This window comes from Peromyscus leucopus, chromosome 18 (assembly GCF_004664715.2).
Source record: "Peromyscus leucopus breed LL Stock chromosome 18, UCI_PerLeu_2.1, whole genome shotgun sequence".
In the NCBI taxonomy this organism is placed as follows: domain Eukaryota; kingdom Metazoa; phylum Chordata; class Mammalia; order Rodentia; family Cricetidae; genus Peromyscus; species Peromyscus leucopus.
This window is the reverse complement of record NC_051078.1, coordinates 31,868,320-31,890,820: the sequence shown is the minus strand read 5'-3', so window position 1 is coordinate 31,890,820 and position 22,501 is coordinate 31,868,320. Positions and strand designations below refer to the sequence as shown.

Sequence of the window (22,501 nt, the reverse complement as noted above, 5' to 3'; positions counted from 1 at the left end):
GAATTAGCCTTCCTGTCTGCTGCTTCCCTGTTCTATAAGAGAATATGCTTCTCTGGTTAAGGGATTATCTGACATTGTCAAATATTTGAAGTGTGTGTGTGTGTGTGTGTGTGTGTGTGTGTGTGTGTGTGTAAACATGGTATACGCATGCAGAGGTCAGAGGACTTACTTGGCTACCAACCCTCACCTTCTACTTTGGTTTCTTTTTCCTTTTCTATTCCAGATGGGGGCTTAGCTGGCTCATGAACATCTCCCTGTATAAACCCCAAGATTACAGATGCTCCTAATCTGTAATTTTAATGTGGGTTCTTAGAATTCAAACTCATGCCTCACATATGGATAGTAAATGTTTTACTAACTGATCCCTCTGGCTAGATCTGAATTACCTCTATAGCTTAAAAGTCTCCCAAATGTTGAAGCTACACTCACAACACGGAAATCAGTGTGTTCGTCAGTGAGGTTCAGGTTCAAAGTTGAGGTGCTTTTATTGTTTTTTTCAGGGTCACTTATGTTGTACTCTTAGATTAATTTCACATGACCATTTTTCTCCTTTGATAATATGAATATGAGATAATATGTATCCACTTCTCATTTTCTTCCCTCAAGTTCCATCTCTAGCCTTCCCCTAAACACATCTTCTTCCCAAATGTTTGTCTTCTTTTTTATTAGGATAATACACTATATCTAATCAGGGATGCCCATATCTGTGGCCACAACCTGAAAGAAAAATGATTTTCCCTCTCCTAGCAGCTAACAACTGCTAATAGCTCCCTAGCTAATCACCTCTGCTGACAAACTCATCCTCTGTGAGTTCAGAAGGCTGATAGCCGAATCATGTCCAGAAGACAGCACATCACAACACTCTATCCCATTATCCAGATCTTAATTTCTTTCTTCTTCCTCCTCCAAAATGTCTCCTGGGCCTTGACTGAGGGCAGGTTATAAACATGACCCATTTAGGACTTTTTTCGTCACCTTGACAAGTTATGCATCTTTCTGTTTACTTCAGCCCACAGTAAAAGAAACTTCACTGACCAACTATGAGAGAATCTCAGGCCTAGATATAAATATAAATATTTAGAAGGTAATTGGATTGTATGAACATTTATTTTATTTTATTTTATTTTATTTTTTGTTTTTTTTCGAGACAGGGTTTCTCTGTGTAGCTTTGCGCCTTTCCTGGAGCTCACTTGGTAGCCCAGGCTGGCCTCGAACTCACAGAGATCCTCCTGGCTCTGCCTCCCGAGTGCTGGGATTAAAGGTGTGCGCCGCCACCACTGCCCGGCTTGTATTGTATGAACATTTAGATAAATAAAAATACCAAGTTCTATCCTAATATCTATGACCTCCTAGGGCACAAGTTTTTAAATAGCACTATAATACCAGTCATGAAATTTCTTCCTGTGGAGCATTCTTCCACAAGAATGCAGTTAGTTACTTCATAATGTATCTGCTACTATTGCACTTGGGGGTACTTTTTTCCTGGCAAGTTGTTGGGGCCTGGGGCATGGTGGGTCAAGGACTAGTTAAAACGACCAGGATCTTAGCCGTCAACATAGCACCATTCTGTACTAGAAAAACTAGCCAGGAGGGAGGAAGCTTCTAAGTTGTCTTGAGATTGATCTTCTTTTGATGACCAATAACAAAAATGTATGTTGTCTTGACAACTGTGTCTTGCTATATAGCTCTAGTGGAAAACCAAGGGCTTTGGTAATAGTCTTGTTTTGGAGAGTTGCAGGGTCTTTCTTGTACAGGCAGCCTGTGCTTTGCAGTGTGATTTTCATTTAATAACCCGTGTCTTCTGGGAGTGGCTTTGTCCACTAATATAGGATGCCTCCTTTCAAACTCTTTTTTAAATTTTGTATTTGAAAACTAATTTACTAACTAGTGAATTTTCATTAATCTTTTCTTACATCCTTAGTTTTCATCAGCCCACCCACTAATACTTCTATCCCACTACCTCATCTCTACTTAATCCCTTCAGCCACCAATTTCACCCCCCATCTTCTCTCAAATCATAGGTAATATACTATCCCTCCAAATGCATTCTAATTGACTTTGTGACATCACACTTCCATATGGCTTTTACCTACAACCTTCCTTTAGATGCTCTCATGTCCCCCTGATCTCTTTATTTCTCTTAGTACTATGTGTTAGAAGGAATTAGGGAATCTTCTTTTATTTCTTCATTATATTACCTTTCAGGTTTATTATTTCACCTTTCTATCATCATCCCCTAGATTTTTTATTGTGTCACATTTCATAGTGACAGAATCAAACTAATGAACACTAAGAGATATATCACCACCCAAGAAATGTTTGAGTATTCCAGGGCACTGGTACATTGGTTAAGTGCTGCCACAAATGCTTGAGGACCTTAATTTCAGTCACCAGGCAACATGTTATGAAAAAATACAGAGAGAGAGAAGAGAGAGAGAGAGAGAGAGAGAGAGAGAGAGAGAGGAGAGAGAGAGAGAGAGAGAGAGAGAGAGAGAGAGAGAGAGAAACCAGGCAAGGCATGGCTAGAAATGTGGAGGCAAAGACAGGAGGATCCCTGGAGTTGGATAGGCAACCAATCTAGCAAGTTGGTGAAGTTCAGGTTCAAAGGGATCATGTCATAAAAATAAGGTGAAAAATATGACTAAGAAGATATTCAACATTGACCCTCTATCCTCTATACAAACATTCACATATCTCCTAATGCAGATACATGTATATGTACATGAACATATAACACACACATATACACATGTAACATAAAATTAAGACATTTTCATTTTTCTGGTTTTGTAATGCTACATAGATATTTTCTCATGGAACAAATTTCTACTCTGGTATTGGACTAGTCCTATCTTTTCTTTGCCTCCTTCACTAATAGAGTGTATAACTTTCACTGATTCCATACATTTCTAGTTCTTCCTCTCCTTGGGCAAGTGCTGGTAAACTTCCATTGAGTTTTCAAGAAGCATGGATTCACTATGTGATTCTTAAGGTCCACAGCTGATCACAGATATCAAAACAGGAGTTACATAGAAAACTTACTAACAACCTAAGGTGAAGCATATGACATCAAAATGACTTTTCAAAATGCTACTCAATAGCCACAAATATTAATCTGCAACAAATAATATGACAAATGAATAAAGATAGAGGAGGATCAATAAATTTGGATAGCAAAAAGGCAAATAGGGAGATTTCAGAAACTGACATCATCAAGGCCAATAATCCATCATTCTCTAATCTTCTCCTATTGACAAGCTGAATTCTATCATGCTTATAATGGCAAACGTGACAGTATTCAACCAAAAGGTGTTTTATGATCCCTTTGGCAATAGTGTGTCTTGTACTACCAAGCTTTGTAACTCATTAAGGGCTGTAGTTGAAAGTTTTCTCTGGTCCCACCCAGCCCCTCAGTCCCACAACCATTTATAAAAAAAAAAAAATCACTCAGCGGCTTAATATTAATTACCAATCTCATGGCCTATGGCAGGCTTCTTGCTAGCTATCTCTTCCAACATAATTCAGCCCATTTCTATTAATCTATATGTTGCCACATGGTTTTGTAGCTTACCAGTACTTTCACATTGTGCTTCTCCTGGTGGCAGCTCACAGTGACTCACTCCACTCTCCTTTCTTCTCTCCGTAAATCTGCTTGGATTTCCTGCCTGCCTCTAAGCTGCCTTGCCATAGGCCAATGCAACTTTATCAACCAATCAGAGCAACACACGTTCACGGTGTAAAAAAAGACATCCTACAGCAAAGAGCTTGCTTAAAAGAGTAATTTGTAGCCGCAGTGGTGGCACACGCCTTTAATCCCAGCACTTGGGAGGCAGAGCCAGGCGGATCTCTGTGAGTTCGAGGCCAGCCTGGGCTACCAAGTGAGCTCCAGGAAAGGCGCAAAGCTACGCAGAGAAACCCTGTCTCGAAAAACCAAAAAAAAAAAAAAAAAAAATAATTTGTTTGATATTAGAATAGGAAAAAGTTAAATTAAAAGAAATTAAAAAGTGGCCAAGTTAACTCATTAGAAATAAATAAGAATTTAGAAGGTTCCTCATACGGTATTTTCACCCCCTCTGCTGCTCCCACTTCACAAGATTACTGATGTTAGCACACACTAAACTTTCTAACTTGTCCCCCTGACATGCTTACTTGGTGAATTTGGGAAACAAAGGAAAATGAAGCTTGAACTGAATCTAATATGAGATATAGGTATGTTTGCCAAACTGCACTCCTAATATTATTTGGAGACTTTCAGTATGAACTAGATGATGCACTTTGGAGAGGATACCAGAAACTGAGGAGGTTTCCAGAGCCTGAGGAGCTAAGGTGAACAGAGTGTAAACTAAACATGTATAAAACTCAAGGAGAAATCCTTCTAGCAATGAAAGATAGAATATTGCAATTTTCATCCACAATAAAAGGAAACAAAATAAACATATGAACTAAAGTGGAAAATCTCACAGTCCCTCAAAAGACAAAGATTAGAGTCTTCAAATCAACTTTGATTTTTTTGCATTATTTTTACTTAAGCATTCAACTGATTACGAGACATTAGCTACATTTTACAGTTACACATTTATGAAAAGTAAACATATATTGAGGCAAGCTGAAAAACTACTAAAAAGATTAGCATGTCCTGAATTACTAATCATATCATATCCTTGCCAGTCATTATTAATTTTTTTTTAACTTTTGTTGTTAACTTTTAAGTTGCTCTACAAAGTCAATAGTTTTTGTTTTGGCATTTTCAAGTATATTTCATTCTTCTGTGTCCTCTTTTCCAGTGTCATACCTACTTCTGTCACATTGCTGCCCATGACCTTGTCCCAGCCCCATCCTCCGAAGTCTCTACCTCTCTTCCCAATGTACCTTTTGTAGTCTTATGGTCTACACACACACACACACACACACACACACACACACACACACACACACACACACACACCACACACCACACACCACACACACACACACACACACACACACACACACGCTTGTACAGATTCGAATCTAGATTCTATGAATGAGAGAAACTGTGGAGTCCTACTTTCTGAGTCAGGTTTAGTTTTCTTAATAACCTCCAAGTACCCATATTCTTGAAGATATCATTTCACTTCTTTTCAGTTAAATAAAAATCACACTGAGCATATATGCTTTATTTCCTTTATCCATTCATCTGCTGATGGGCGTATAAGCTAGTGTTAACTCTCATGAACAGTGTGGTGGCAAGAAGCATGGATGTGAGAGAATTTAGGGCATGTGTCCAGGAATGGATGGTATAATTGGGTGACATGGAAGCCACATCTTTAGTTTTTATTTATTTTTGTTGTTGTTTGGTTGTTCATTTGTTTTGTGATGACTCTTAAGTGAGCTTTCAGTGTTAATCATGGCTGATACATTTCCTTTTCTTGTTCTGTTTTATTCAGTTTGAGTACCAGGATTATATTAGCTTCATTGAATGAGTTTGGTAGTGTTTTCTCTTTGCTTTTTATGTAACATTGTGAAAAATATTTGTATTATCTCCTAAATAAACATTTGGTATAATTCAAGTGTGAATTTGTGAATTCTTGGATTTTTTTTTAATTCAGAGACATTTAACTATTACTTTAGTCTTATTTGTTGGTATAGGTCTGTTTAAATTATTTATTTATTTTTGGTTTAAGTTTGCTATGTTATGTGTGTTTAGGGCTATATCAACTTCTTTAACATTTTCCAGTTTTTTTTTTTAATTAACATTAAAGCTATCCCTTAGTGACCTCACAGGTTTCATTAGAGACTATTGTAACATTTTATTTGTTGTCACTAATTTTAATTGAATATCTTTCTGTCTTTCTTTGGATTGGTGTATTTAGGGAGTTGTCAGTCTTGTTTATCTTTCAAAGCACTAAAACTCTCATTGATTCTAGCCACTGTTAATTTAGTCTCAATTTCATTAATGTCTACTCTACTGTGTATTACTTCATACCATTCACTGCATTTGAGTTTGTCTTTCTGAGTCTCCTATGCATCATTAGTTTATTTATGTAAGCTCTCTCTGACATTTTAAAGTAAACACTAACAAACATACTTGCATAACCTTAAGATTTCCTTTTTGCAAGGCCTTAGGTACATCCTGGAGGGCCAAGAAAAGTCCTAACATTACCATGAAATATGACAAGTCTATGCTATTTTAAGCAAAATGTTGATTTTCTAAAAAAATTTCAAACATTTGTTCAAAGTATAATCATAATGCAAAAGTGTAATTTGGGGTGGTACATCAAATGCTGAGTATTAAAAGTAAGAAAGCTGATATTATGGGGAGCTCACTCAAATTTAGTAATTGATTATTTCACAAAATACTACATAAAAATATCCATGAATTATAGTTTGAAGAAAGGAAGACAGAATCTCCAAATAGCAACAGCTGGAGACCTTAGAGTCCCCTTTGCATTTACTTCTTTTTCAATCACAAATACTTTACTTTATGGAGATCCTCATTTAACACCTGGGTGCGTATTAAGTGCTGATGCTAAAAGAACACTAAATATCAACAAAATACGGAATATTGGCTTTTATTAATTCAAGCAGAATGTTCAAGAGGAGCAAGTAATTTGTGATCCTCAAGAAGTCTATACTGAAGGCAGCCTGTTCACCTGATGCTGCTTTCCATTTTTGTACAGAAGCATTTGAATGCCATGTAATCACAACAAATCAAACAAGCAAACCCCCTCTTAGATCCTCTGTCTTTCTCGCCTCTCCAACATCTCTTCATTCATCTTAGTGTCACTGGGAGATGCAGTGTGTTACACCGTATACCCTTTTGCCCAATCAGCTTTACTTGCAAATGTTCATTGCAGTGAGTCATTGGTTCAAGGCCTCTGGCTTCTGGTACACCATCATCACTGGATGTTCTCAAAAACTCCTTTCAGATGTCTTGTGGCTACCCTGAACTTCTAATTCATAAGTGTATTTTTATGTGCAAACGAATGTGGACATTGTCCAAGGTACTATAAAGGACCCCATGAGAGGAAGAAAGATGTATGGAAGGGGGTGTGGACTGGGTAACAGAGAAAATAGTGTATGAAAATGGAAAGGGGGTCGCAAGTGTTGAGTGGGGGTTAGAGAAAAGGAGAGGAGACGAGAGGAGAGGAGAGAGAGAGAGAGAGAGAGAGAGAGAGAGAGAGAGAGAGAGAGAGAGAGAGAGAAAGGAGAAGCAGGTATGAGAGAGCAACCCCAACTAAGGACTGTAAAAGTACAAAAGTGCTGTACAGAATCCCTTTGCTTTGTATGAGAATAACAAACTGAATAAATAAAAACAACTATTTTTAAAAAGAAAGATCTCTATGTTGAAGGGACTCTCACAAAGAAAACAGCCTAGGAGAACTATAGCTTCTATGTCTTAGCACACTCAGTTTTTGTATTATTCCTCTGAAATTAAGCCAAATAAATCAAGTAGTTTTACTAATAATAATACAATGACATGAATCAGTCAGATGTGTTTTTTCACAAAAAAACATGAATTTGGTCAAAATAATTTTGACAAAATACTATTGTCACTTAAAATAGCACAACATACTTTCATAAGAAGATTCTTCTGTGTATAAGAATAATACTGCTAATGACAAGAAATGCAAATATTAAATATTTTGCAGGATTATTCATATTAATATTAATATTTTAGTACAAATCTCAGTACTGTTTGATATAAAAATACATAACTGCATTTATTTTTATTGAGATGCTTTCTTCAAGTAGCAGACACTTGGTCTTACTCTCATCACATCTTGTCAGGTCCTGTGCCCCGAGAGGGAACTATGTGCTGGGATGACTACCTGGAATCCCAGCTCTGCAGGATACAAACACTGACCAGCCCTGAAGTGATCAATTCTTACTTGGAAATCACCTCTCCTTGCCATCATCTGCTGAGTTCTCCAAACCCATGACACTGTCTCCAATTGGTGTCATTTCTTATATCCACTCTTTTGTAGAAATAGAATATACTCCTTAACATAGTCTACCATGATAAACACTACAGTTCATGGTTATGTAAGCAAGGTACTAGGAACACACAAGTTACTACAATGTCAAAATTAAAAAAAAAAAAAAAAAAAAAAAAAAAACCGTAAAGTTAAAGTTTGTTTTGCTACCTGGCACTAGGTTAATGTTAATTTCTTCAAGTGTAGTGATTAGGTTTTTTTAATGCTTATAAAGCTCAGAGAGATATAATACCCTGATTAAAAAGTCAAGTCATAGGAAGCAAATCAGAGTAAAAGCAAGAGATAGAGGAAGAAAAGAATAGAGAAAAAATCTGAAATAATCAATGAATATTTACATAAGAGACTCAATTGTGCTTTCCTTTGAGTGATCCCAATGATAGCTGAAGGATATTTGGGGGTGGGGGTGTTTATAGCCACAATTAGGTTTCCGAAATATAAGTATAAAGTCTATCATTCTGACAGACAGGTGTTCACAATTCCCTGACCGCATTTTTTTTTTAGAAGAAATTGCTTCTAACTTCATATTGCAGTTTGAAGACTGTTAAAAGAGGGGGAAAGACGGGAGCCCTAACAACTTCTATTTAATAGTCAGAATAAATGTGTCTACCAGGCAGAAGACTCTCCAGGCACAGTATAATGGGGTTATAGTTCTGCAATTTTGCTAAAATGAAAATGCATTCCCTTTCCTTGGTTTAAAGGTTGTTCTTTTTATTTTCAAGCAAGCATGAACAAAACAATTTCTGATGAACACCCAAAGCTGTTTGGCCTCATTATATCGGATGACAAACGAGACCTTACAGCTTCACATCAAATCAGTGGAAAAACAATTATCTGGGAAAAAAAAAGTGGGGCAGGGGATGTGCAAACATTTTCCTACAAAGTTAAAGATTCAAGGCTATGCATCTGGAATGTTTTCCTCCCTTTAGGCAGCTCCTCCATTCTGTGAAACATCTGTCTCAATTTCCGCCCTTCCTGGAGCCTACTTTTAGTCTCTGGAAAGCTATTCTTCTGAAGCTGCCTCACTATGACCACACTGATGGAAACCGTGTGTCTCTCTGTAGATGCACCCCAGCTTCTCAGCTGGAGATGTCTGGCCAGGCTTTACTGAATCTTTCTGGATGGCTCCTACATGATCAAGCAATTTGCTTTTAGATTTCATGTTTTGAATTCTTGAAAATAGGCATTGCCACATTCACTGATTCTTAGCAGAAAATCCTTAAGGTTATCTGTAGATATGAATTAAAACCATCTTGGACAAGCATTTTTTGAAAAATAATATCCATAAATCTTATGGGTTGCCTATTATGCTGAATCCTAGAATACAATGATAAAGGCTTAATTTAGTGTTTACTACTTAATAGGCCTGGGTAAGAAATTAATCAATCAGCAGAAATCTAAGGTAGAAAGGAGCTAAAATAGAGAGAGAGCCTATGAAATTGTTCCCTTAAAAATATTACTTTAATTAGCAATGAAATGCATAAAGATCTATCAAAAGTGGCATGAAAAATACGTGTATCTTTAAAAAATTCACATGGTTGTATAAAACAAGCAGTAAATTAGCAGCCTAATTATATTCCTGTTTTTAAAATGTTAAGTAGTTGTTACACCATTCTGGTAATAAATAACTTAGAAGTCATTTGTGGGATTTTGCCTTTTTAATGAGCGAAAATAAAGGCAGATGGGTGTGTAGCGATGTGATCAATCAAGAATGTAAGATTTCTGGGGACATCAAGATAATAACAGACAGCAGAACCAGGACATTGCTGCTCTAAATGTCTTAAGCAAATTCCCATCTGGAGCTTACAAGGTCATCGAGAAGAACACCCTTACCAAGAAACAGAAAGGAATAAACACTAGTGTAAATGAAAGGTACTAGAAATGATGGTGCCTTGAAATAATTTTAGAAACAACAACTTGTAACAAAAAGATGTAAGGTGAAAAGATAGTGACATTTGAAAAAAAACAGTATTTTGAAAAAAAATGTATTTTTTTTACCATTTGCAAATTCCCCCATTGCCAAATCTCTCAAAAATGTCAATTTTAACATTATCAGATATTGTTGCTGTATCCATGTGGAAATATATGTAAGACATGATATCTCATAATTAAATCAGTAAGTGAGATACTTTTAAACATATCAAATGAAGAAATAAATGAAGTTAAAAGAAAATAGAAAAAAACAATGCTGTTCAAACCAGTTCTCAAGATTTGAGAAACAAACTTAATTGAAAACAATAACAGCATTTCTGAGAGACTTGCTGCCTTAAGCTGGTGGGCGAGGCACACTGTGCTAAACATAAGAACAGGAGTGACATCTTGTGGCACAAATGGGCACGTTTCAAATTTGTACCATGGACATAGAGGGTGATTGAGGTTGCTGTGAAATTCTGCTTTTTTTCAGGGTGAAAAAGTGACAGAGAGGCTTTCTGGGAACAGAGAACTCCTCACCCCAGGCCCACAGCTAGGGGACACTCAGGATGAGGACAAGGATGAAGAATCCACTCCCCGGCTGATAGATGGCTCTTCCCCACAGGAGCCAGAATTCCCAGGGCTTCTGGGTCCACACACCAATGAAGGTCAGATAAGTTGAAAGTGAATTATAACTGCATGCACTTTGTGGTCTCTCAAAAATGTGAAGCTTTATCTCACTGCACAAGGAGTCTGTCTTGCTCATGCCTAAAGACGCTTCTTATTACAGACTCATTCTTGTTCAAACTCCTTAATATAGGTAACTGTGGGTGCTTAGCCACTGATAGAACAGCTACAGGAATGCCCACTACAACCGAGGGTTCAGAAAATATCTTGGAAGAGGCAGCTCAAAGAATATGGGATCTGAAGGATGGAGGCGGGGTGCTATGAAATGCTGTCCTGTGGACATGATATAGCTGTTGCACACAAAACCTCACAGCAGTAGTTACCTGCACAAGATCAAGACAGTTAAAAGTTTCAGTATGGGTGAAAGAAGCTCTCCAAAGACTCTACCTGTCCTAGTAAGGGAGTAATTGGGTTCCCAATGCTGTAATGAAAAAAGAAACTTAACAATCATGTGCACGTGGGCAGCCTTAACTGAACTCAGTGGGTCAAAAAAATAAGGGTATATGAAGTTAGGAGGGAGATGAGAAATGATCAAATAATCAGACTCAGTATGAAAATATTTGCCAGGCTTGTATTACTGGAAGTCTTTTCGTGGCATGTATTTCCAGAACACAGCATTCAATGAACTCATGAAAACTCTTTCTCTGAGATCAAGGCAGCAAAGTTCAAAGTCGTAATGATGTTGATTAGAATAAGGATAGTATGTGCTAATTGGGCATCTGGTGTCTGTGGACCTTAGCAACATCACACTGTATCCTTCCATTACCTTTTACGATCTGTTAGTAATACTCTTTTTGTCTTGTCACTAAGAAAGGCATAATTAGAAAGGGTAGTGATTTCAGGCTGCAAGTCAACTTGTTGGGATTCCAGACTGTACTTTTAGGAAAACGTTGGTTCTCCCCACCTCTCAGTCTGAGAAAGTAGATCTCTACAACTTACATATCCTATGTAGCTACCTCTTTATATATCCGTTTCCCTTCTACATTTCCTTATGCCCTGACCATTCAACTCCCTGTTTAAATTTTCAATTATTAAAACTGAGTTCTACAGTAAAGTCACATCCTTTCTATCCCATCATTTACAGTGATTTATGTCAACTCACAAAACTTTGGAGTAGGAATGATCACCTCCTTTATAAACAAAAAAAACTAAAACACTATTATGTTATAAATTTGTGCAAAATCATCAAAGTGAACTGGTGGTCATGGAATGCAGACATGGAGACAAAAATCTCAAGCCATTTTCTTTAAGGAATATATCACATTCTTTCCACATAGTTAAATTTCTATGTAATAGAATGTCACAAACAGAGCCAAGAAGATACACATATAAGGAAGTGGTGTAAATTCCACAAAGAAAGCACCCACATAGGAAAACTAAATGTGTCTAGAGCAGTTAGAACAGTTTGGAAATTTCAGTCTTTCAAAAGCTGGCCACATGGGGTAACAGTTGAGGCTTGGGCTTTTAAAAGATATTTTTAGATTATAATTGTACCATTTCCCCCCTTCTGTTTCATCCCTACAAATCTACCCAAACCTCCTTGCTTTCTCTCAAATTCATGCTTTCTGTTGGTCCAGGGACAATACAGACACACACTACACAATCTCTAATTTATTTATTTTTTAAAGAATTACATACATGATTACTACATTTACATCTTACTCTCTTCTCTCCAAGTACTCCTTTTGTTTTCTCCAAATCCCTCTCAATTTGGTGGCCTTTTTCTTTTATTATTATCGGCTCACACAAACATGCCTACGTGCGCACATGCACACACACACACACACACACACACACACACACACACACACACACACCCCACTATGCGAGTTTCTTTATATATAGCATCCTGAGTCCATTTAGTGTTGCTCCTATACCCAAGTGTGTTGGGGCTGACCACACAGGACTGGATAACCTGCCTGGGAGCCTGTCTCTGAGTAAAACTGTTTTCCCCTCTCTCAGTAGCCACAGACTACATTTAGTTCTTATTCTGGGGGCAAGATCTTGTGAAATTTCCCACATCCATATTGGCAAGTCTACTAGCATTGTTATTATGCAGGACTTTGTGTGGACAGCCATGTTTTTGATAGTTCACGGCTGTATCTTCCCTGCCTGCTCTAAAAGACCCTCTCTAATAGCAGGCATCCTGATCATCTGGGTCTTACAATCTTTCTACACCCTCTTGCATAATTTCCCCTAAGACTTAGCTGTAGGAGTTGCAATGTAGATACATCAGTTGTAGCTGGGTACCTCACAGTCTATGAGTTTTGACCAGTTATGGATCTCCGTAAGTGTCTTCCTCATCTGTTGTAAAGAGAAACTTTGATGACCGAAAATTGCTCTTTTTCTATTAAGAAGGTTTTTTATTCATTTTTCATACCAGTCACAATCTCTTCCCTCCTCCCACCCCTCCAGCCTTCTCCCCACAACCCACCACCCATCCCCTCCTAAAAGAGGGTAAGGCCTCCCATAGGGAGTCAGCAGAGTCTAGTACATTCAGTAGAGGCAGGTCCAAGCCCCTCTTCCTGCCTCAAGGCTGTGCAAGGTGTCCCACCATAGGTAATGGGCTCCAAAAAGCCAGCTCATGCACCAGGGATGGATCCTAATCGTACTGCCAGGGGGTCTCTTAAGCAGATCAAGCTATACAACTGTACTCTTCTCTGTGGACATAAGCATAAGTATTTAGAATGTATTTAGAAAGTTAGAAATTATATTGGTTTAGGAAAATAGTTTTAGTATGTTTTCCTCTAGAGTCTATGACCTCCCACGTCGTGAATAGTTGGCTAGGTTTACAATACAAGGCTTGTACACAGGCCCAGCACCTCTCTTACCCATGCCATCCCCATATTCCCAAGCATAGCCCTGTTAGCCTAGCTTGAGCACAATCTTTTTAAAAGATATAGTCAAATTTGGTTTCAGTAATTTTTGAAAGAGTATGAAAAATTGATATTTTTCTTACTTTTGTAACCGAGTAAACTGAGGATATGTAATGAAGTTAAAACTTAAGTTACATTTTAAATTCCAGAAAAGAAGCATACACGTATGAATGTTTAACAGGGTGGAAAATTTAAAATTCAAAACTTTTTGTTTATCAAATTAATCCAATCCAAATGGTCACAATATCTGAGCAGTGAAAAAAAATCACAATCCATGTGAATATGTATAAATTATTCTGTGCAAGTAATGGTAAAATATAAGACAACACTATAAAAATCAAACACCCTAATTTAAGACTTATTAGTGGAAATAATGAAATTTTAATGGCTAGAGGACATCACAAAGATTAAATAGTTTGCAGATCCTCTTTAAAAACTTCCTTTTACTTTTCTTGGCTAAACCATTTTTATTCTGAAGTTCTTACTGTGTGTAATATACCGATTTAAAGAAAACAATAAGATATTAATGGATACATTATCAGTTCTTGATCAGAAATGACAAAAACGACCCCTTTAACTAAAGGGAACAAACATTCCTCTTAGTCTGAGTATGAGTATTCTAGGAAAGTTCCAGGTAAATTGGTACCTGAACAATGCTAAGTTACATTTTTTAAATTTTCTTCCCTTCCCTCTCCTAGTCTAGAATATAAGTTGCTTCTTTCACCTCATAGTCTTTCACCTGTCCCAAAGCTACTTCCTCTCCTCCATTCACCTCATCCCTCACTGCTCTCATCCATGTCTATCTTTTTTACCCCTCAGCTCATCAATGTCTTACTTCACAGAGAAAATACACTCTTCAGCCATAACAGATTCACCCTCTGCCTATGTTAACAATCACCCCTCCATCCATTTATTCCTAGTATAACTGAGAGACTGTATGTCTTCCCACTGTGGGATATTGTTCCTTTTTTTATTTCTGTGCAACAAGGTCCAATTCCTACTACGTCTGCTATGGAGTTCCTACTTGCAGTCCCTCTCACTGTGATTACTTACCGTGATGGTTGATTTTAATTGTCAACTTGAAACAAATTGGAATCACCTGCCAAGGGAGTCTCAGCTTGGGATTGTCTATATCAGACTGGCCTTTGGATGTATCTGTGGAGATTGTCTTGATTACCCTAAATGAAGATAGAAGATACAGCATTAAAGTAGCTGACACCATTGCCCAGTTCAGGACCATGACTTGTGTTACAGGAGTAGGAAAGCCTACTTGAGTACCAAGCACTCATGTTATTTCTTTCTGCTCTTGGTTTATAACTTCCCTGTAGTGATTGAGTGTAACCTAGAACTGTAAACTGACATAAACCCATGGTACATTAGTTCATTTGCAGGGGAGAGTCAATTTATCTTATCACAGTATTGGAAATGAAGGTAGAACACGCTGCTTTACCAAACCAAAATACATCTTAGTTATTTTGCCCATCAATCTTTTCAGTAAACACCTATAGAACATTGTCTTGTTTTTCTTCCCTCCAGTTTTATCTGTAAGAGTTTATAATTTGGCATCCTTGCCATCATTATACAGACTCTACAAAGGCTGAATATCCCTGCAATACCAAGTTCAAGAACATTTTCATGGCTTATTCTAGCAAACTAAGCTAATTAAATATCCTTTCCTTTCAAACTCTTCCTCCACTTGGTGTCCACCAGTATGGCCCTATGGCCCATTTTCATACTTTTTGATCATTTTTGTCTCCTTCGAAGCTTATCATTCTTCAGGTAATAGTAAGCAGGTCATGAAATAAAGACATTCTCTTTCCCTCCCTCCCCTACTCTCAGCCCCCTCCATCTTTGCTGTCATCATTGCCATAGCCGAGCAACCACAATGTATTATGCACACCACATCTCTATCTGCAGCTCGTATCCTCGCATCCCCCTTGGCCCTCTTTCAGTCTGTCCACCGTCCCAGGCAGAGTGAGCTGGTAACGAGGAGGCAGGCACACTTACTCTGTCCATCTATAAGAGAGGGAAGACCTCCTGTAGCACAAGACAAAAGGGCTCTCACCTGGAGTATGGTTGGCCTCCTTCAAGTTTAGCCCCAAGGACTGTCTTTGAGTCTTAGAGAACGGGCTTTGGCAAATGTGCCTTTCTTTTCTTGTAATATTCTTCTTTGTTTTTCTCACCTATGTTTCAACTCCTTTTTATGTATATTGCAGGTTGACATTTGCTGCCTCAGAGATTCCCTTTCATGATTCTCCCACTAAGCCAAATGACTCTTTATTTATGTTCATATCAGATTTTGAGATATCAGTTTCTGTGGTTAGCGTTCATCTTACATAATACATCAAAAAGCAGGGCTGTATGTCTTTTTTCACCAGTGTTTCAGTAGTCACCATCATATCATATATATGAAATACATATGTATTGAATGAATAAGTATCAGTTTGTATGATCTTCTCTTGAAACACAGTTTAATGAAATATTTAGATATTGAGTCATATATGTAATGAATACATGGTGATTTAACTTTATAAAAAATATAAACCCAATGCTTATGTTTTGAAAACAAAATTCCTTCTAGGTATAAAAGTAATAGCCTTAATATATCCATTAAAATAGGATTACAATGTTGTAGATGCTTTAACTTATGGATTTGACTTTAATGTATCATTTGCCAAAAATGCTTTGAGAAAATGTGAAATACATCAGGAAATTCTGAGTGATATTTTAATCCTTACTACTAAATAATCAGAACTACATTGTCCTTAGAATTTTTTTACTGACATATAATTATTTACCTATACATTTCAGACTTTCCAACCTGCCTTCTGTGCACTTGCATAAGTACCACTGTATACTGTGATGACCATGAACTTGATGCTATTCCTCCACTCCCTAAGAAGACTACATATTTCTATTCGCGCTTTAACAGAATTAAAAAGATCAACAAAAATGACTTTGCAAGCCTAAGTATGGATATTTTATTACAGATCTACTGCAAATTTGTGATTTGTGGTTAGTGTTTTATTTGAGTAAACCACACTGAAGAATATTTAGCTACTGACATCACTTTTTTTTTCTAGGTGATTTAAAAAGGATTGATCTGACATCAAATTTAATATCAGAGATTGACGAAGATGCATTCCGAAAGCTGCCTCATCTCCAGGAGCTTGTCCTACGTGACAATAAGATAAGGCAGCTTCCAGAATTGCCAGCCACTCTGACATTTATTGATATCAGCAACAATAGACTCGGAAGGAAAGGGATTAAGCAAGAAGCATTTAAAGTAAGTTTTAGGTGTCACATAGTGGCCCTCATCCTCCCCTTCCTCATTTGTCATGGACTAGCCATTTCATGCCTCCAAAATGATTTCATGGAACAGTACCAGTCAGTAACTTCTAAAATAAACTTCCCTGCATTACTTATGGAAACTCTGAAAATAGGATAGATTCCGGTTTATTCTAAGAGGGGTCAAGCACCAAAAGTGGAGAGTGGGGCTCAAATTAGAAGGGAGTGGTAACTGGACATATGTCTGCTTTTAAAAGCTCCTGGAAAAGGCTCACATCAGAAAATTGAGGTTTCTTTAGAACTCCACCTAGAGGCAGATAAAATGTTGTTAGGTGATGGGCAGGGAGCAGAAGTGCTCTGAAGACACAAGGCCATAGAGAGTCTAGATTGTGCCAGGCGGTGGTGGAGCACGACTTTAATCCCAGCACTCGTGAGGCAGAGGCAAGCAGATTTCTGTGAGTTTGAGGCCAGCCTGGACTACAGAGTGAGTTCCAGGACAGGCTCCAAAGCTACACAGAGAAACCCTGCCTTGAAAAACCAAAAAAGAGTCTAGATTGAGTTATCCTTTGGGAACTTGTTTTGTAAGTTAAAAAATTGAATTTGGAGGTCCTGCTTAGAACAATGCTGCAATCCAAGAACAATATAAACTGACTGTCTTACACACTCCCCATCCCATTCGAAATTTTCCTCTAGATATAGGTTGAATGATGAGTTTTTACTTGGTTTTTGAAGGCAAACATATTATACTCAGGGAGATGGTGTTGGTTGGTGTAAACTTGTTCTTAAGTTTCTCTGTTAATTATGCTGCCAATGGTAGCTAAGAAGGTTAGGGAATCACATGGTAGACTGACAAGGGTTGAAATTAGAGGGCATGGGTGGAGATGAGTCATTGTTTTACTGTGCTGTTTGCTTAGCATAGAACAGTTATTGTCTAAATGTTTTCTGTCTTGCCTTGCTATCATTTTTCTTATTTTTCTTACTAAGCAACCAGTCTTTGGCTAAAAAGAAATTTTTATTTCTCCAAACCTATAAAATAAAGGAAGCTCTTGCTATGTATGAAAAACAATCTTAAGGATCTAATTTCAAAAAATATTCCATGGAAAATAGCTGCTGTGTGTAAACTGAGAAAGTATGTTGTACATAAGGGTTTTCTAAGAGACTGAAAATCATTTTCATTTTCATAAAGAAGTATGTTTGTAGTCAAATTTTCAAAAATTGAATTGTATTGTTTAGTGACTTAGAGAACAGGGTCCCCAAAGGGACATGCTAATTTACAAATCACTGCATGGAGAAGAAACTTAGCAAGCCTTCCATATTGGTGTTTACAGGACATGTATGATCTCCACCATCTCTATATCACGGATAACAGCTTGGACCACATTCCTCTGCCACTTCCAGAAAGTCTACAGGCTCTTCACCTTCAGGTAGGTTTCTTATGACAAGATAAGCCTGAAAACTCCAGTGAGAACAAATGCAAATAGAAGGAGCCAGGACCAACACACTTACTTATCCACATGACACATTGACGTGTGCCTTGCTTTTCTCTGCTCCTGTCTCCCCACACATTTATTCCATCAGCAAATAAAGTGTTTGCACCTTCATGGTGCTGTCTATTCTGCTAAATGGCTGGTAACCTCAGTCATTATCTTTGTTATTTTAGAAATAAAACTTAGATAACAGAGATTTTTCTTTGAATTAAAAGCTTCACCTGGAAGGAAAAAATGCATAAGGATCACAAAGGGAAAATAAAAATCTAGCTTGATATCTAGTTTTCAGAAAAACCTGTCAATTTTATTTTCTTGTATATATAAAATTTTATATTGAACTAAGTACAGTCCAAAGGCATCCACATGTCCTGAAAAAATGACAATTCTCCAATTCTTCAGTTAAAGAAACTGTAGGTTTTTTTTCTTTATCTTCTCTTTTTTAAAACCAACACACACATTTGAAAGTTTGCAATGATTTGGATCCTATTAAGCAACATTTTATTTTTAGAGGAATAAGTGAAAACACATTTTCAAAAATGCTGTGATCTAATAGTTTCTAAATATCTTTCACTGTCATCCATATGAACACAATGTGCTCAGTGAAACATTTTTAGTTGTTGAAACAATGGGAGATAATTTGCTTCATATGCTCATGCAAGTAATTTGCTTTATAGCTATATTCAGCTTTCTCTAGTGTTTTCTAATTTTTGGTGGGATAAACAAATAGGAAAAAAATCCATTATTTTCTGAAATACAACCTGTTATAAAAAGGGATTTTACTTTGCAAGAGGTAGTCTTTGGTTCCAATGATTTTCTCTGTACGTTGTGTTAACATTTACTTCTGCATTTTTCTTATTCCTAGTAATGTTTACATTTCCATATGTTTTGTACTTCTGTAAATATCTGAGATCTGGATAATGGTTTCCTGAATTTTTCTGCTCATATTCATTTCCTTAACATATCATAATTTTTTACAAACTACCCCAAATAATAGAAAAGAAGAATACAACCTGACTCATCATTCAAACATTAATTTTATCCTAATAAAAAATTAGACTTAGGCAAAGCTATCAACAGAAGAGAAAACTGCAAATCAATGCATGTTATGAACATAATCTAACATGTAAAAGTAATGACATATCATTAGCAAGTAGCATTTATTTCAAGAATAAAAGAATAGTTTAACCATTATCAGTTAAATGTTATAAATATGCTATAGTAACAGAATAAAACTACAGACTGACCTTGAACTTGCCAGGGAACCTCTTGCTTTTGCCTCCTCAGTGCACAAATTTTAAGTGCACACTATCACCACAAACAAAACTATTCTCTTTAAAAATGTCACACATCTTAAATATATAGAATACATTTAACAAAACAATGATAAACATTGTGCAATCACAGCCGCAACACAAATGAACAGGTAAGAAGGTCTAGATGAAGTCCTAATACCCTAATACCACAGAACAGAAAACTGGGTTTATTAAGATGCACACACTTCTCAGATTCATTTACAAGTTCTGGCATGTATCAATTTATAATGAACTTACTACTCCCTTTGCATAGCATAGGCGCTCAACGGTGTAACAGATTATAAGATCAACGCATTGCTGTGTTCTTCCATATTATTATAAGACTCATAATCCATCATATAATATTCCATGATATTAGAAGAGCAGCTTTATCTTTGCATACTGGCAATAAACAAGTCTACAATGAGCTAATACTCATATCTACAACTATTTGTCAGATTTCAAAGAAATGTGTATTCTGCCATTCGGGGTGTAAAACATTGTAGCTGCTTGGAAAATATGTCAAGATTTCCTCCAAATAAAAAAAATATATAGTTACAACTCAAAGATTTGGTATCTGTTTAAGTGCTAAAGAGAAAAGAAACATACATCTCCATATAAAACTTGCATACAAATATTCATGAAAACTGTTTTCATGAAAGCCTGAAGGTATGGTTGTATTGGGTAAGAATTTACTCTTTCATTAACAGATAAGTTGATAAATTAGAATATATACATTCAATGCAATACTCTCAGTTGGTAGAAAATAAGAAACACTACCATATACTATAATCTACATCAATTTTTAAGATATGACACTAAGTGAACTTGTGTTCACTGCCTCTTAAGCTAATTTGAAATGGCCACTTCCTCTTTCTCTCAATATTCAATATTTTTGGAAATATGCATTTCTTTTAGAAGATCACACGTCATAATTCTACATATGTAAAATGCTCAGAACAGAGAAATCCATGAAAATGGAAAGTATGTCAGTAGCTGTCCAGGACTTGGGGCCAAAGAGGAAAGTGTATTTCCCCAACATCTGCTTCCTTCGTCTCTCATTTCACTTCAGCCATGTTGAGTTGAATGTTAACTGTGCAGAGGCAGCTCCATGCTTGTTTTTTCTCTTCCCTGGATAGTCTATCCTTGGCTCTCCCCAGGCCCATGCCTTCTTGCTACTGCATTGTCTTCAATGTTTTCATCATTTTTAGAATCAGCTCTTTCCTTCAATAATCTTCATCACCTACTTGTATTCCCCATGTGCTCCATACTGGTAAGAACCTATCTATCTTGTTAATTAATTTATCCCTATGGCACAAACAATTCTTGGTGTATAATAATCAAATGCTGCATAGTCTTGACTGACAGAATACATACAAGAATTAGAAGAGGTGACTCAAAATAGACTGCAGTTTTATTCCAAATCTTAGGTTCTTGTCTTTTCACTTTTTTGTCTTTTTTTAGAATAACAACATTCTGGAAATGCATGAGGATACATTCTGTAATGTTAAAAATTTAACCTACGTCCGTAAGGCATTGGAGGATATTAGACTGGATGGAAACCCTATCAACCTCAGCAAAACTCCTCAAGCGTACATGTGTCTACCTCGTTTGCCCATTGGAAGTTTTGTCTAATGTTAGAATATTAGGCAAACATCATGATTGTGATGCTTCTTGTAGCCAAGTGACTCATAGCTGTCTTCAGAAACAAACTCAGTGTATTTCAGATACATTGAAGAATGTGGCATGATTATATAAAGCAATAAGCTAAGGGTGTTAAGATAAAATAAGGATTTAATAATTTAACTAAACATGAGTTAGGTATAAGTTTATGAAATATGTAGAGAGCAATTGAAATGACAACATATTTCAGCTACTCTTACAAACTACATACAATTTGAAAATTTTAGGGGTTTATATCAAATAATATGTAAGAAAGAAAACATTTGAAATGAATACTTTAGATATGTTGATAAGATGTACACATTTTAATTGAACTTTTCGAGTCTTTATTTTCACTGGTGTATGGTTCCCACCTAATTCATGTAAGAAAGCAAAGGAAATTAAATGTGTTTGAAAAATACATGGTCTTGTGAGAAAGTGTTTCATATAATCATGGTGTGCTGTTTCCTAATGACATCTGTCATCTTTAAGACCCATCAACTCATTCTAAACCCTTGATTACCCGAGTAGCTACCTGTATTTCTCTAGCTATGAAAATAATATATGGAATATGCAGCATATTAAAATACTGTGGTAACAACACTAAGGAAGAGCAGAAAACACCTTATAAGGAGAGTGGATTTTTTTTTTTTTTTTTTTTTTTTTTGGTTTTTCGAGACAGGGTTTCTCTGTGTAGCTTTGCGTTTCTGAACTCACTTGTAGCAGGCTGGCTCGAATCACAGAGATCACCTGCCTTCCGAGTGCTGGGATTAAAGGCGTGCGCCACCACCGCCCGGCTAGAGTGGATTATTTTTGAAGTCTTTGAAAATTAATCATAATGTAAATACATGGTTAAAAATTGAAACAATGGAAAAGATTTGCCTTCAGGAGCAAGACCCCAAGCTCCAGTCACTGATCTTATATAACTCTATAAAAATTTCTCCCCACAAAAAATTAAAATAATTCCTCCTTTTATAGAAATATATGTCTGCAAATGTGATATATATATATATTTATATATATGTATAGTATATATATAGGTGTGTGTGTATATGTGTGTGTGCACAGTATATATATGTATATATATATGCACAGTACTGTTACATGTCTGTACATATGAACATCCATTTTAAGTGCAAAAGATACTAAGTATTCAGAACCTTGCTTATATAATTTCAAAATAGTCCCTGGGGCCATTTCCATATGAGTACAGGCCCTGGCATTCTGAGAAGCTGTCATTCCATTCCATGAATATTAAAATTTTGCATTTACACTAAAGCTGTAAATAATGCCCATGCTTGAGCATATATAACCATATGCTTGAG

General features: G+C 36.6%; 1 protein-coding gene across 2 annotated transcripts in view; it reads left to right on the top strand.

Moving 5' to 3' along the window:
- Epyc (epiphycan) overlaps window positions 1-21,597 on the top strand; it is a 33,246-nt gene extending 11,649 nt beyond the window's left edge. For both annotated transcript variants that reach the window (XM_037196797.1, XM_028881188.2), the window contains exons 3-7: window positions 10,378-10,552; window positions 16,259-16,417; window positions 16,531-16,733; window positions 18,064-18,159; window positions 20,979-21,597. In XM_037196797.1, the coding sequence (XP_037052692.1) occupies window positions 10,378-10,552; window positions 16,259-16,417; window positions 16,531-16,733; window positions 18,064-18,159; window positions 20,979-21,149 (804 nt within the window). In that variant the 3' untranslated portion in view covers window positions 21,150-21,597. The remainder of the gene's footprint in view (window positions 1-10,377; window positions 10,553-16,258; window positions 16,418-16,530; window positions 16,734-18,063; window positions 18,160-20,978) is intronic.
- The last annotated feature ends 904 nt before the right edge of the window (window positions 21,598-22,501 follow it).